The sequence below is a fragment of the Motacilla alba genome, chromosome 5 (assembly GCF_015832195.1).
Source record: "Motacilla alba alba isolate MOTALB_02 chromosome 5, Motacilla_alba_V1.0_pri, whole genome shotgun sequence".
Classification (NCBI taxonomy): domain Eukaryota; kingdom Metazoa; phylum Chordata; class Aves; order Passeriformes; family Motacillidae; genus Motacilla; species Motacilla alba.
The window spans coordinates 51,321,767-51,337,725 of NC_052020.1; the positions used below are offsets into that span (position 1 = coordinate 51,321,767).

General features: G+C 39.9%; 1 protein-coding gene across 1 annotated transcript in view; it reads left to right on the plus strand.

Annotated features, from left to right (window-relative positions):
- Positions 1-15,959, plus strand: part of DYNC1H1 (dynein cytoplasmic 1 heavy chain 1) — a 44,999-nt gene extending 29,040 nt beyond the window's left edge. Inside the window, exons 49-78 of the mRNA XM_038137832.1 lie at positions 39-212; positions 313-432; positions 559-679; positions 1,262-1,457; positions 2,087-2,204; positions 3,145-3,360; positions 3,935-4,147; positions 4,338-4,465; positions 4,890-5,043; positions 5,773-5,919; positions 6,007-6,157; positions 6,346-6,599; positions 6,751-6,885; positions 6,980-7,074; positions 7,167-7,341; positions 8,146-8,221; positions 9,243-9,403; positions 9,661-9,772; positions 9,855-9,915; positions 10,274-10,397; positions 10,729-10,842; positions 11,126-11,296; positions 11,442-11,659; positions 11,852-11,955; positions 12,335-12,546; positions 13,020-13,173; positions 13,975-14,117; positions 14,503-14,671; positions 15,032-15,159; positions 15,568-15,959. Of these exons, the coding sequence (XP_037993760.1) occupies positions 39-212; positions 313-432; positions 559-679; positions 1,262-1,457; positions 2,087-2,204; positions 3,145-3,360; positions 3,935-4,147; positions 4,338-4,465; positions 4,890-5,043; positions 5,773-5,919; positions 6,007-6,157; positions 6,346-6,599; positions 6,751-6,885; positions 6,980-7,074; positions 7,167-7,341; positions 8,146-8,221; positions 9,243-9,403; positions 9,661-9,772; positions 9,855-9,915; positions 10,274-10,397; positions 10,729-10,842; positions 11,126-11,296; positions 11,442-11,659; positions 11,852-11,955; positions 12,335-12,546; positions 13,020-13,173; positions 13,975-14,117; positions 14,503-14,671; positions 15,032-15,159; positions 15,568-15,696 (4,473 nt within the window). The 3' untranslated portion in view covers positions 15,697-15,959. The remainder of the gene's footprint in view (positions 1-38; positions 213-312; positions 433-558; positions 680-1,261; positions 1,458-2,086; positions 2,205-3,144; positions 3,361-3,934; positions 4,148-4,337; positions 4,466-4,889; positions 5,044-5,772; positions 5,920-6,006; positions 6,158-6,345; positions 6,600-6,750; positions 6,886-6,979; positions 7,075-7,166; positions 7,342-8,145; positions 8,222-9,242; positions 9,404-9,660; positions 9,773-9,854; positions 9,916-10,273; positions 10,398-10,728; positions 10,843-11,125; positions 11,297-11,441; positions 11,660-11,851; positions 11,956-12,334; positions 12,547-13,019; positions 13,174-13,974; positions 14,118-14,502; positions 14,672-15,031; positions 15,160-15,567) is intronic.

Genomic DNA, 15,959 nt, shown 5'->3' on the forward strand with positions numbered 1-15,959 from the left:
AAAACAGTGCATACTCTACAACACTTTGTTCCCTAAAGGCTAATGCTCGGCTGGCAAAACGAGGAGGCAGAACCATGGCAATCACACCACGCCACTATTTGGACTTCATCAACCATTATGCCAACTTGTTCAATGAGAAGCGAAGTGAACTGGAGGAGCAGCAAATGCATCTGAACGTTGGTCTCAGAAAAATCAAGGAAACGGTTGATCAGGTGTGTATTCTTAAAACTTTGCCCTCTGTAAAGCTGGAGTGAGTAAATAGATTTCAGTGCTCAATATGAATTCTTTCTTCCATCTTGCACTCAATCTTAGGTGGAGGAATTGCGGCGTGACCTAAGAATAAAGAGTCAGGAGCTGGAAGTGAAAAATGCAGCAGCCAATGACAAGCTGAAAAAGATGGTGAAAGACCAACAGGAAGCTGAGAAGAAAAAGGTAAAAATTTTTGTTAAATCTCTGTGCATAGCAACTATTTTATTTACAAAACAGTACCTACAGACCAAGTACTGGAAAAAATTCAGCTTCTAAAAAGCAGTATTTTGTCCTGAAATTTCCTTACAGGTTATGAGCCAGGAGATTCAGGAACAGCTGCACAAGCAGCAGGAGGTCATTGCAGACAAGCAGATGAGTGTGAAAGAAGATCTTGACAAGGTGGAGCCTGCTGTCATTGAAGCTCAGAATGGTATGTTAGCACCTCAAGAGATCACACAGTTCTCTATGGGAAGTTGTTTTCTTGTGATCTGGGTTGATCCTGTCTAATAAAAGTGTAGGCTCATAGCATGGGGCTGAACAGAGTTGAAGAAATCCCTTCTTTTAAATTCACAGTCTTTGAGCTGTGATTTTTGTGCCTTTTTTTTCCCTTTCCTTTGTGTAATAGTACCAAGTCTGATTCTTGATGCTTCTTCTATGGCTTGTGGCTTAGTTTCTGGCAGTACAGCTGTAGAAAAACCAGTGATGCCTTGCTGCTGAACAGACAGCATACACTCAAGCTGCCCATTCATTAAACTGTGTAGACAAATGGCTGGTTTGAGTGCATCATTTTTGGGCAGCAGTGTAAGTTGTCTGTGCCCATTTGGCAAGTTGACATTCATGGATGTGTGTCTTGTAATATAGTAGTTATTCAGTAGTATCAGCTTCTCTAATAACTTCATATTCCTTTTTAGAATCTTAAAGCATTTTTACAAATCCAAGGTACTCTGCTGGGCTTTGCTAACTGTTTGTTTTCTTCCCAATCATCACTCTTCATCTTTCGGGCACTGGTTAGCTGTGAAGTCAATAAAGAAGCAGCACCTGGTAGAGGTCCGTTCCATGGCTAACCCACCTGCAGCAGTTAAGCTGGCCCTGGAGTCCATCTGCCTGCTGTTAGGTGAAAGCACCACTGACTGGAAACAAATACGTTCCATCATCATGAGGGAGAACTTCATTCCAACCATTGTTAACTTCTCTGCTGAGGAAATCAGGTGAAGTGCAACTGTGAGATATTTATGTGAACAAACAATTTACAACGAACGGAGGGTCTTAACTGGACTTTTCCTCTGTGTAATTGCTTTGACTTCTTTTGACACTAGCTTATTGCACATGGTGAACATGCAGGTGGTACATGCAGGAAATAGACTACTGAAGCTAAGGTGTATCATGAAAACTGGGGTAAAGCAGCTGCTTGTTGTGTGACTTAGTGGTATGGTTGCAAAGCAGCGTGTTGGTGTCCAAAGCCACATTGTCATTTGAAAGTGGTTTTGCAGCAGTAACAGAGCAGGATACTGAGGGCTCTATTCAGCTCAGGAGGTCAGCTTCCTAGCTGGCTCTAAGTGTGAGGAGAAGGTCAGACTAGAGACATCTGAATTCCCTTCAGCTTTTTAAAGCAGATTTAGCAGTTTGTGAATGACTAATCTTAAAATATTGATTTTTTTAATAACCTGTAAGCTGTAATTTCTGAAACAACATGTTGAATATCCCAGCTACTACTCAGCAAAACTGACAGGAAATGTTTCTTGTCAGCTGTGGAAGGCAGGCTAGATAAAGGGATACTGAGCCACCTGTGTGCTGACATAGTGTACTCATGCTATCTGTAAAAATTTTTCCCTTGCAGTGATGCCATCAGGGAGAAGATGAAGAAAAACTACCTGTCGAATCCGAGTTACAACTATGAAATTGTAAACAGAGCATCACTGGCCTGTGGACCTATGGTGAAATGGGCAATTGCACAGGTAAAGTCAGCTTGAGGAAGCAAAGGCAAGGTGAAAAGAATGAGCCAGAAGGCACATAGCAATGTCTAAAGGCTCTGAATTTGCCTTTATTCAGCTAAGTATTGCAAGCTATTTTGCTTCAAAGAAATGGGGTAGATGGTTTAGCTGAATGCTAATGGGATATATATATAGTGCCATGCCAGAGAATTATTGGCCAGTTGTGATACAGCCTCTGCACTGAAAAACTTTAGGTTTACGGTGAACACTGGTGGATACTTTCTGTATGTGATGTCATTCTGCAGAACAAGGCAGTTGTCCAGTGGAAAATGCAATGCAGTCCTCTTAATGAGACTGCATTGTCTTGCCTCAGAGTAGGACACACTCAAGGCAGACTTCCTAAAGTTTCCTAAAGGAATAGGCTTTGGGAATCTTGCCCCTAGAGTGAGGTACCCAAGAATGGTTTTATTTGCCTGTTGGTGTTCCAATACAGCAAGATTCTTGGCTTGTTAAAACTCTGCCTGCATGTTATGGCATGATCTAGAGAGACTTTGTTTGCCAACAGGCCCTGTCCTAATTGTTCTCTGGCTTAGTTTTATTCATTTCACTGCTGAGAAGAGCAGATTAGCACAGTACTGGCATGGACACCCCATTGAATATTTATGTAAAACCATGCTGTGCACTTCTTAGTGGGGCCTGAACCTTTTGAATGACTTGGTGTAAATCTACAGAGCAGTACAAGGATCTTGCAAAAAGCAATTACTTATGTATCTGTGCTTAGTTTAAATTAGAGTCCTAGGGACTGATAAACAATACTAAGTTTCTCATAAGTAGTTATTAATTCTCAAACAGGTCAGAAGTACATAAATTTGTAAAGATGCAGTTGATAGTCTGTACCTGAGTGCTGTGGTTCCTGTTAACATGTCATTTTAGAAAGTGTAAAGGTTCTATTTACCACTTGCAGCTGAACTATGCTGACATGTTGAAAAGAGTGGAACCTCTACGCAATGAACTGCAGAAGCTGGAGGATGATGCCAAAGACAACCAACAGAAAGCAAATGAAGTGGAGCAGATGATTCGTGATCTTGAGGCCAGTATTGCCCGTTACAAAGAAGAATATGCAGTACTGATTTCGGAGGCTCAAGCTATTAAGGCAGATTTGGCTGCTGTTGAAGCAAAAGTAAGACTTCATATTTTTCATTCTTTTTCATTCATTCCAATAATTTTTCATTCTTTGATCTTTGACAGTCTGAAATTGAATCGTTCTTCGAATCTGAGAGTGAACTTGGTTGCTTCCCCTGTGCAGTGCATTTGAATTGTTTGATCTCTTGGTGTCATGAGGCTTCTCAAGAAGCCTGTCTGGAGTTAGAGAAATACCAACTCATGTTGCTACTTGATTAAAAAGACAGGTCTCATAAGGTTTAAAATATCTAGAAAGCCTTTGAAAACAGGCATGGATGTAGTGGGATTGTAATGTCTTAGCTGGACTTCAAGGAGGGGAGTATGGCTTTCTCTATGTACTTGATCTCATCATTAGTATGTTGCTACTCTACTAGTACTTCACACTCCTAAGTTCCTCAAGGTAACACTTAAAATCAACTTTATAAATTAGCACTGAAGAGCCCCAAATTTAATCTCATTCTGAGCTTTTAAATTTAACTTGGGCCTTGAGTCAGAATTTAAGTGTTCTGAGAGATTTGTAATATAGGAACATTTCATCATCTAAAGAATCTACCTTCACCGCTTATTTCTAGGTAAACCGTAGCACGGCTCTTCTGAAGAGTCTTTCTGCTGAACGTGAAAGATGGGAGAAGACAAGTGAAACTTTCAAAAACCAGATGTCCACTATTGCAGGAGACTGTTTACTTTCAGGAGCTTTTATTGCCTATGCTGGCTACTTTGATCAGCAGATGCGTCAGAATCTGTTCACTACATGGTCTCACCATTTGCAGCAAGCAAATATCCAGGTAACATTACAGTCACGATAACTTAACCATAAATTGATTGACTGCAGGAGTTAAGCTTTGGGATTGCTAGGTAAAGAATGGAGCTGTTGGAAAGCTGTTGCAGCTTTGTAGAGATTCATTTACTTAAAATGTCTTCACCAGCTGGTTGGAGAATGTCAAGTTAATATTTAACTATGTTTGCTTCCTGCAGTTCCGCACAGACATCGCAAGGACCGAGTACCTTTCCAACGCCGACGAGCGGCTGCGCTGGCAGGCGAGTTCCCTGCCTGCAGATGACCTGTGCACAGAGAATGCCATCATGCTCAAGCGCTTTAACAGGTACTTCATTCTAAGATGTAAAGTTTTTCAGCAACGTCCTTGCAGCAGGCAGGGTTTGCACCTCTTGAATCACAGTAGTCCTGCAAAACACAGTTTCACTGGGGTGTGAAGCACTAATGTTCATAAAAGCTTCTCAACCATGTGTAAACATAAAAACTCTCATTCACCTTTGCTTGCCGCCTTTGTTATGCTTAGCTGTTAAAATAAGTTGGCTTGAATTATTTTGCTATTTGAGCTATTTTGTTGTCAAATACAAACTTATTTTTCAAAACTGAAGTGAGTCATTGAATGTGCCTCAGCTTAGTGAAGGAATAAACAAGGTTTTAGGGTGGAGACTAATAATGCAATGTGAATTCATAAAACTGCATAGACATTGTCTGCAGTCAAAACCTAAATAATGAAAGTTCTTTGTTATTAACCTAAGGTATCCGTTGATTATCGATCCCTCTGGGCAAGCTACAGAGTTTATCATGAATGAATATAAAGACCGTAAGATAACTCGTACAAGCTTCTTGGATGATGCTTTCAGGAAGAATTTGGAAAGTGCCTTGAGATTTGGTAACCCACTTCTAGTCCAGGTTAGTGGCATGATTGTGTAGAAGCTGTTTAAATTCTTGAATTCTGTCCTATGTATTAGAAAAGTTTGCAATTGTTCTCTTAGTAACATGCAAGCAACTTTATTTTCAATTTACAATTTAACAAGTAAACTAGTGATACATGTGGTGTTATTCCTGAGAAGAATTAGTCAGCTACAAAATCAAAAGAAGGTATCTCCTTTTCCACCATTTCAAGATGAAATTCTTTTATTTTGAAATTATCTTTCCATACTATAAAATGACTTGCAACCTGTCTGTCTGTTCCTTTGTTTCTATGTGCTTTCTCTAGTCATAGACAATTGCAACTAATATGGTTAGTTATCTAGAATTAAATCTGCTCTGAGTATCAGGGAGAAATTTCAGTAATATGAAGAAATAGGCAGCTATAGGAATAATTGACTTTCACTTGAAATGGGTATGTTTTTCACTTCTTAGAATGGAAATGGAAAAGATCAGTAACTGTTGCTTGTGCTGTTTGGAATAGGGCTTACCTGCAGTAGAGCTAACAAAATTACAGCCACTAATAATACTTCCCTTCTGTACCTGTGTACCTCAACTACACATCTAAAGTGCAAATACCTTCTGAGTGTGATCCCTATTCCAAATCAACTGCCAATTGTTTGCTCACCAGAATTTTAAGCCCCTCTTGGATTGGGAGTTTTAGCTTGAGACATTGGCAAACAACAGTCTTTAACACGTCTGTCTTTCTAGGATGTGGAGAGCTATGATCCAGTTCTGAATCCCGTTCTGAATCGTGAAGTCCGAAGAACTGGAGGCAGAGTTCTGATTACTCTGGGAGACCAAGATATTGATTTGTCACCATCCTTCGTTATCTTCCTTTCCACCCGAGATCCAACAGTAAGTAAAATCAAAAGCAGCCCTGTTTGTAGAAATGGCATGTGAAGAGAGCTGAGAAAACTTTTTCATGTTTCTTTCCTGTGACAGGTTGAATTCCCACCAGACCTCTGCTCTCGCGTTACGTTTGTGAACTTCACAGTAACTCGCAGCAGCTTGCAGAGCCAGTGTCTGAATGAAGTCCTGAAAGCTGAAAGACCAGATGTTGATGAAAAACGCTCTGACCTCCTCAAGCTTCAGGGTATGTTTACCAAAATTAACCTCCTCCTGTTCTAAAAAAATACAGTGGGTTTACTCTTAAGACTACACAGTGAAATATCGTCATACTCTTTTTTCAGGATGCCCAATAGCAAACTACACACAATTCACATAATTCTTTAACACGTCTGTAAAATATGTATGTATGACTTTTTTTTTCTTCTAATTAAGGTGAATTTCAGCTGCGCTTACGTCAATTGGAAAAATCCCTACTACAAGCACTTAATGAAGTGAAGGGACGTATCCTGGATGATGACACCATCATTACTACACTTGAGAACCTGAAGAAGGAAGCAGCAGAGGTCACCAGAAAAGTAGAAGAGACTGATATTGTCATGCAAGAAGTGGAGACTGTTTCCCAGCAGTACTTGCCTCTTTCTACAGCTTGCAGCAGTATCTACTTTACTATGGAGTCACTGAAACAGGTAGGTTGAGTTCTTCCTCTCAGGAGCTTTGAGTGTTTACAGGTTAAAGCTAAATAGGCACTGCCCAATATTGCAGTTTGGTAGGCATACTCTGTTGGTTATCAAACAGCAGGATTGTGGAGAGAAAAAATAAACTCTCTTTTCTTTTCAGATACATTTCCTGTACCAGTACTCCCTCCAGTTTTTCTTGGACATCTATCACAATGTCTTGTATGAGAACCCAAATCTGAAGGGAATTACAGACCATACTCATCGTCTCTCAATCATCACAAAGGATCTCTTTCAGGTTCAGTTTTTTAATTAATAAATGTAATTCTTTAATAATTCTTGAAGGGTCAGAATTCAAAGCTTCTTACACTACTACTCTGTTTTGTTCCTAGGTGGCCTTCAACCGAGTGGCACGTGGCATGCTGCACCAGGATCACATAACGTTTGCCATGTTGTTGGCCCGGATCAAACTGAAAGGCACTATTGGGTAAATGTTTGTTTTCTTGCTTCACTTTAGTTGAAAAAGGTAGGGCTGTCTTGAAGGCATCTAGCTAAAGTCTTCTTTTCCCTTAACCTTAGGGAGCCTACATATGATGCAGAATTCCAGCACTTCTTGAGAGGGAAGGAGATTGTACTGAACACTGCATCTCTCCCCAAAATCAATGGCTTGACTGTAGAGCAAACAGAGGCAATGATGAGGTTGAGCTGCCTTCCTGCATTTAAGGACCTTGTTTCCAAAGTTCAAGCTGATGAGGTAAGTGTTGCCTAGGGTCTGTTTCTCCACTGAACTATCTTGTTAAGCTTTTCAGGTGTCTGCTTGAAAAGCTTCATGCTTACAAGCAAGCTCTCCTGCTGTGGAAAGGGAAGTTCTAAAGATTACTATTTGTAGTTGTGGAAATGAATGTTCTTACTTCCCTCATAACCCAGCTGTGAAACTTGTAAAGACCAGCACTGTTCATCATTCACAAACAGTTTCACCATGCCTCTGGCTTTGTGGTTGACCAGCTTTGGTTCCCATGGTAGCAGAAAGTGACACTGCATGTATTTTGCTGCATCACTATTGTGTGATAATTATGCAGTAGAGGGGAGCAGCCTCAGCCACACATAACTTCATTATGGTGGGCTCTTGGACATGCCTAAGTGGAATCAATTTGGATAGTACTCAGCTGCTGAATGCTGCACCTTCTCATGACTGAAGTGTTCAAAAATACATCTTTGTCTTGACTGTGAAACTGTATGTCACAAATTATGTCCATATCTTAAATAGTACCTGTTTGATTTCCCTGCCTAATTTTTATATTAGAAGTTGAATTCTCTTTACTACATCTATTTTTTCTCAAACTGTTCAGGGGTAAAACTTTTCTGGGACTTGATAGAGATCTGTAGAATCAGGTGTGCTGGAGGCTGTCAGTGAAATGAGGCGTATCAGTGAAATGATTTGGCACATCTAAAGATAAGATAATAGACAACGTGTGATTTGAGTTTTGCATTTCCTTGCTGTATGTTTCTGATATCTTGAAAGTCAACTTCAGATTTTCTGCATTTTTTTTAAATACAGCAATTCTGTATCTGGCTGGACAGCAGTTCCCCAGAACAGACTGTACCATACCTTTGGACTGAAGAAAAACCTTCAAGTAAGTGAATGTGCACTGTTGTGCATATCAGTCTACTGTACTGATCTAAGTAGTTATTATGATTTTAAAAGCAATTCTAAAGTAGAATTTAATTTTGGATCTTAATGGTTGAGAAAATCATAAAGTTGATTGTATAAGAACCTCAAGTCTAGTGGGTTTGGTTCTGGGTTGTTTTGGGGTTTTTGGGGAGGTTTGTTTGTTTGCACTGGATTTTTTTAAACCAAACTGTCCTAGCAATAGTTACGACACTTGGTTGCTTCACCTTAACCTGTGATCTGGTCTTCCACTGAGGATGAAACATAATTCTACAATCTCATTAGATTGCATAATAGTTTGGATTAACCTTAGTCATTGCCAATCTGGAGATACCTCAATACTCTAAAAAGCTCCAAGACATGGATCTTCTGAGGACAGGGCTGGTCTAGTAATTTTAGACCTGCAGTTGTACCTAAGCATGAAGTTACCTCTTGCTACATTAGTTGTCAGTGCTAATTTTTCAAGAATGGGAACTTGAGGGTAACTGTTGCCCTTCAGTTCTTCTGCTACCTGAAAGGTAACTTCAGGAAGTGTTGCTGTCTTTGATCATTCCATGCTTATTCCTGTAGCTTTCTAAATTAAGCATTCTAAGCTCATATTTACTAGCTGCTTATTGAAGCTGCTGGAACATTAACTGAAGCAGCTCTAGATTATCTACCCTATCCATGCTATTATCTACCCTATCCATGCTAGTCAAGCATTTTCTGAGTGAGAAGATGTGAAAAGATCTGTTTTGCCTGGAAATTAAAATCACTCATGTCAATAATTCTAGCCTGTAGATTTTTTAAACCAGCTGAAGCTGCTAAACATTTTTTCAGTCGTCAAATTGAAAACAGAATGTTAAGCATTTCATTATAAAGTTGCATCAGATCTTCCAAAAGGATAATTAACTTTCTAAATATGTAGTCTTCAGAACAAGATGGGGAGAAATTGAATGGAGAATTGAAGAGAGGAGGGTCCATCTAATCCTGTCTCCTGTTTCCAGCTCCCATTGGACAGGCCATTCATCGCTTGCTTCTGATTCAGGCCTTCCGTCCGGATCGTTTGTTGGCCATGGCACATACCTTTGTGTCAACAAATCTTGGAGAGTCTTTCATGTCCATTATGGAGCAGCCTTTAGATCTGACACACATTGTGGATACAGAGGTAAACTACTTGTATTTGAAATGCTTAGGGCTACCTTGCATGAGTTCCATGATGAATTAAGCTATCCATATTTCCAATATTTCTTCTACTTACCCTTCTCTGGTATGAGGAGTGGATTTTTTTCTTTTTTTTTTAAAGTAAAACTAAGAGTAACATAACGGTTTTAGTTGTACAGAGGGAAGAAACACTTGAGCTTACTTCCTTCTCATATTTATCTAGTGATTGATTCATATCCTTTTCAATTTCTTGGAGCACAGGTGAAACCAAATACCCCTGTGCTGATGTGTTCAGTGCCTGGTTATGATGCCAGTGGTCATGTTGAAGACCTTGCAGCTGAGCAGAATACACAAATCACTTCTATTGCTATTGGTAAGAGTATACCTTATTTCAACATCTAAGCATAAATGAAATTGCTAGCAGTAAGAGATTTAGCAACCCTTCTGTCTTTTAGGTTCTGCGGAAGGGTTTAACCAAGCAGATAAAGCAATAAACACAGCAGTGAAGTCTGGAAGGTAAGTTCCATTTCATTTTCAGCTAGAATACTGCCTAGTAGAAAGGTGAAAGGGGGAAGTTATCTATTGGCTAAAGAGAGAACTGTGAGTAAAACAAAAGAGTAGGCCTATATTTTGAATTTAAATTTGTAATAGCAAGCACATCTGTTGAAATATTTTCAGGAGGTGTAGGTTGTACCTGCAAAACAAGAAAGTTAACTCACTTATAGTACATACTAAGTGATTCTATGTAGAAGGCAAGTTTAAAAGGCAGGAAAATCTGTAGCATTGATACATTCTGTTGTTCTTTGTGATGATCATAGCCAGGATCCATAAGCTGTTCACTAAAAGGCACTTGTTCTGTTTCAAAAATTCACAGATGGGTAATGCTGAAGAACGTTCACCTGGCTCCTGGCTGGCTCATGCAACTAGAAAAGAAACTACATTCCCTGCAACCCCATGCTTGCTTCAGGCTCTTCCTTACCATGGAGATTAATCCAAAGGTAATGGTGATGTAAAATTTTATTATCTTGTTGAGTAACTGGTTTGCAGAGCTAAGAGTGGTCCCCAGGGAAGGTTCTCTCATGACTGCCTCTCTGCAGTAAAGTAGGAGAAAAATACGTACCTGTCAGGGCAGTTATTATCCTTGCTTTCTGATAACTGAATTGTAGCTGTAAACTTCATACTGTTCCTTTTGCTGATTCCCTTTACCTCCAGAAGAAAGGCAGTACTTCATGTGCTCACCATGAGGTTTTGAAGTTAATGCAAATTCTGCTGGGATTTAATTTAGTGCAGGCTAAAGCAGCTGGATCTGAGCTTATTGATCTTCTCTAGGTGCCAGTGAATTTGTTACGTGCCGGCCGGATCTTTGTGTTTGAGCCTCCTCCTGGTGTAAAGGCAAACATGCTGAGGACCTTCAGTAGCATTCCAGTTTCTAGGATGTGCAAGGTGAGGCTGTGCTTTGTCTTAATGAAACTAAATGGAAGAACATGTTTGTCGAAATCTTATCTTAGATGATAAAACCTGAGATATTAAGATGTATCTGAAGTGTTTTTTCTCTCCTCACCCAAGCAAAGTAGTGGTTGCTTTTTCTGTTGGTAGAAAAAGGTAGAAAATTCCTTTTCAGTAGCAATCTAGCATTAAATCTGATACTTTCTAGTCTTTGAACAAGCTTTGGTTTTATCAGTTCACTTGAGTGACAGTTGTTTGGTTTTGTGTTGGTTTTTTCTAGTCTCCAAATGAGCGTGCTCGTTTATATTTCCTCCTTGCCTGGTTCCATGCCATTATCCAAGAGCGCCTGCGCTATGCTCCGTTGGGCTGGTCCAAGAAGTACGAGTTTGGAGAGTCTGACCTGAGATCTGCCTGTGACACAGTGGATACCTGGCTGGATGATACAGCAAAGGCAAGTAGTGTTGTGTACTTGGGCACAGCTAAGAAATTACTTTGGATCTTCAGTGAAACAGTCTGTTCTGGAAAAATTAAGGAAGTTAAATGAGTTAAACAAAAAACCTGTTGGCAATTCAACAATTGTTTCCTGCTAATTATAGGGTCGCCAGAACATTTCCCCTGATAAGATCCCCTGGTCTGCACTGAAGACTCTGATGGCCCAGTCTATCTATGGAGGTCGTATCGATAATGAATTTGATCAACGTTTGTTAAACACTTTCTTGGAACGTCTGTTCACCACCTTAAGTTTTGACAGTGAATTCAAACTGGCTTGCAAGGTTGATGGACACAAAGATATTCAGATGCCAGATGGAATCAGGTATCATTTTTTCCTTATCCTGATCTCTTATGTAAAACTTTTTTTCTATTAGAAAACTGCACACAAAGATGAAAAAAGCCAAGCACACAACCTGTATTTCTGTGCTGTGTGAACATCTGTCTCAGGCAAAGCATTACCTTGGCATTCTAGCAGAGGAAACCCTTTAATGAATATTAAAACTGTGCCTTGCAGGCGTGAAGAGTTTGTCCAGTGGGTTGAGATGCTCCCAGATACACAAACACCATCATGGCTGGGACTGCCAAATAATGCAGAGAAAGTTCTTCTCACCACACAAGGTAAATCCAGAACTTGGCAATGTCTTCCATAGATTACCAGGCCACCATTTGAACTAAAAAGCAGAAGAGAAATACAAGTTTTGCTAAAGAGTCGATAGCTTTCTTCTTCTCCTTCAACATAATTGGTTTTTGAATAATCCAAAAACTGACCAGGAGCCTGTGAATCAAAAAAAGCCAGTTACATTTAGTCTTCCAGATGGCAAGCTCCTATCTTGATTCTGGAAAGCTTTATTGTAAAAGCTTCTGGAGCCACCTACAGCTGGGCAGTTCTGTATCTTAGGTCTAGACTAGGAAAAATGGAAAGTCCTGGTTCTTACATGTAGTGGGATGTTGTAACCTTGATGCCACTGCTTCTCTAACAGCAAATCTTGTGTTTTAGGCATAGATATGATCAGTAAAATGCTGAAAATGCAGATGCTGGAGGATGAGGATGATCTGGCTTATGCAGAAACTGAGAAGAAGACAAGAACTGATTCTACATCAGATGGACGCCCAGCCTGGATGAGAACACTGCATACCACAGCCTCTAACTGGCTTCACCTTATCCCACAAACTCTAAACCATCTGAAGCGGACTGTGGAAAACATTAAAGTAAGAGTTAGGTTTTATTTAGTGGGGGCATAGGAAAAGCACAAGTTCAGGTGCATTGTGATTTGGAAGTACCAAGTACACTGCTGAGGGGTCAAGGGAATCTGTGTCAGTGCTGATTTTGAGTGCCATAGCCATGTAATGACCTGGTAGGTTTCTTGAAATGCTCCTAAAACCTGGTTTATGTCTTTTGGGTAGCATTTGAAGAAATGCAATGGCAAACAGTCTAACCAGGCAGTCTGCATTAATTGTTCAACTGTGACCTCTACTTTCTTGCTTCTCCAAGGGAAAGGAGATTGTTGGTTGTAAAACAGCTTCTGTAATCACTTTCTGCACCACAGGCTGCATCTTCCTGTTCAGTACTTGTAGTCAGAGTGTTACTGCTCCATCCACGCAGAATTTGGGGGTTGTTTTTCGTAGTAGTTTTCCAGCAAGAACTTTGATCTGTGGCTTACATTGCATGTTTTGACTATCAGGATCCTCTGTTCCGGTTCTTTGAGAGAGAGGTGAAAATGGGAGCTAAGCTGCTCCAGGATGTTCGTCAGGACCTGGCAGACGTGGTTCAAGTGTGTGAAGGGAAAAAGAAACAAACCAACTATTTGCGTACACTGATAAATGAGCTGGTGAAAGGTATGGCAATTCAAACTAGCAGCTCCAGGGGTCTCTTTGCTTCTTGCACTCTGTAAGAGGCTGCTGTGGTCAGCAGCTTAAGAAAAACCAAAAATGGTAGAAAATGTGGATAGACTTTGTCATTTGACACAAGTAATATTTAAATTTGAGCATAAAATTTCCATTGGCTTCATATGAGATTTCAAGTTGATAACAATAATTCGGCTATAATAATAATAGTTCAGTTTTAATAGTAATATTAGGCTTTTTTGTACAATTTATATTAGCAGCTTAATTTCTAGGCTGAAATCTTACTAAGTTCTCTCAGTTTCTGACTTGTGACAGAACAAAGTTACCTATACCACCAAATGAGCAGTATTGGTCCTATAAAATCTAGAAAATATTCAAGTTCTCTCAATTTCTATTTAAAGATTGTACATACATGTGGAATTTTCACGGACGTGCTGCATGTTGGAATACATAGTGATTTGAACAAAAGCATTTTCTGCAACACAGATACTTGACCTCTTCAGTTTCTTCTAAAGAGCTCAAATGTTCATGCAGAGCTGAAGATTAGGTCTTGCAGTAAATAGCTGTGTGTAACTGCAACTGCTCTTGAAGGGTGTCTTTAACTGGGTGGCATTTCAAATATAGAGTAGACCTAGTGGCCATTTGCTCTGTAATCTTTCAAAAGTGTTTTCACTTACTGAAGGGCCTTTTAAAATAGAGGTTGATATTCGAATCCAAGTCTTCAAAGTTTCAATATAGTGTGTAATTTCAGCCTGTATATGGACAAAACTTCATTCTAATCCATCTTTGTAGGTATTTTGCCTCGTAGCTGGTCTCATTACACAGTGCCAGCTGGTATGACCGTTATCCAGTGGGTGTCTGACTTCAGTGAACGCATTAAACAGCTCCAGAATATTTCCCAGGCAGCTGCATCTGGTGGAGCAAAAGAACTGAAGGTACCTTGTGCTGACTTCTAGGGGTTATTGGTCGAGCTGTGTAACTGCTTTCTGGAGTCTTCACATCAGGACTTTTAAATAGCCCCTCAGTCAATGAACTTGAGTCAGTGTTCTCTGAAATGTCTGTAAATACTGCTGAGCGTCTCCTGATCGCAGTGTGATGAGGCTCAGCAGGGTAACTGTGCAGAGAGATCAGAGGGAGCATTAGTATTGTGGAGCAGTGGGAGACAAAGCCTTAGAGCAAAAAGCATCTTAGCAGTTACACTGTGTTCCAGTAGTAGCAGGAACATTTTAATGTAAGTAGATTGCTGAAGTATTTATAATAGTCATTAACTAATACTGCAGCTGAAACAATTTTTTTCCTATATTTTCTCCCCTTAAATAGAACATCCATGTGTGCCTGGGTGGCCTGTTTGTACCAGAGGCATATATTACTGCTACAAGACAATATGTTGCCCAGGCAAACAGTTGGTCCCTTGAAGAGCTCTGTCTTGAGGTCAATGTTACAACTACCCAGAACGCAGTCCTGGATGCCTGCAGCTTTGGAGTCACAGGTAAACAGAGATGAAGGAAGGGACCTTTCTCTGAAATGTTTTCAGAAGCTTCTGGTATTAAATGGGCTATGTCAAATGAAAAGGATGCTGTTGTTGCAAAAGTTAATACATGCTTTCTGAAAGTATTTTCATATTAGTTTGACATTAGTTATTAGGGAAGTACTTCCAATGCTAATAAATCTCTAGACTGGGGTCGGTATATATTGAAGTGGTACTGCATAGTGTATCACCTAAAACCTCTTCATTTTGCAGTATGAAATACTTCTCACTTAGTGGACTTAGCCCTTAAATGATACAGAGGGAAACAGCCTTTGGATGTATGAAAGCTCTTAGAACTCTAAACTGCGTTGCAATTTGCAGGCCTGAAGCTTCAGGGAGCTACGTGCAGTAACAACAAGCTGTCGCTTTCAAATGCTATTTCAACTGTCCTGCCCATTACTCAGCTTCGCTGGATCAAGCAGACAAATGCTGATAAAAAAGCAAATGTTGTAAGTATTGATGAAAATATTTAGATGTCCCTAGCAATTCTTTCCTAAGGCTTTATGGATACTTGTACTGGGCACAACAAAGCAAATTGGTGTTCTCTAATTACTCTTGGTGTCAGTTGGCATCTGATTTCAGGGCTAGCAGCAAACAGACCTAGTGCTGACTATGTCTTTCCTTTGTAGATGGATAAAAAGGGGAGACATCCAAAAATGCTGTTCAAGTCTAAACTCAAATTTATATCTATAGCAGCGTCTGTGAATTTACTAACTCTTGGGGTTTTTCCTCATATTTTGAGTACTGAGTTATCTGAGACTAAATTCCCATCTCATTGATACCATATAGTGTTACAGAAACCTGTGACACTCTTCAGCTGTCTTACAGAACTCTTCTATATTCGTGTTTTTCCCCAGGTTACTTTACCAGTTTATCTGAACTTCACTCGTGCTGATCTGATTTTCACCGTTGACTTTGAAATAGCCACCAAGGAAGATCCCCGCAGCTTCTATGAACGTGGTGTTGCAGTTCTCTGCACTGAGTGAACAAATCTATTTTCTCTGGTTAATGCTGTAGCAAGTGTCAGTCTTCTATGTAGTGCTCACCTGTACTTTTGTAATCAGGGTAGGTTAGCAGATGGATTTGTGTCAAGTTGGCTGGAAAGGTGACGGTGCAATGGGAAGCTGGTAGGCCAGAGAGATTTCTTTGAAGGAAGATTGAATGAGGTTTTTAGAGGATTATTGGTAGATGTGATATTTGATGGATTATGTTGTATTAAATAAAATATATAGCAAAACTTTTGACCATC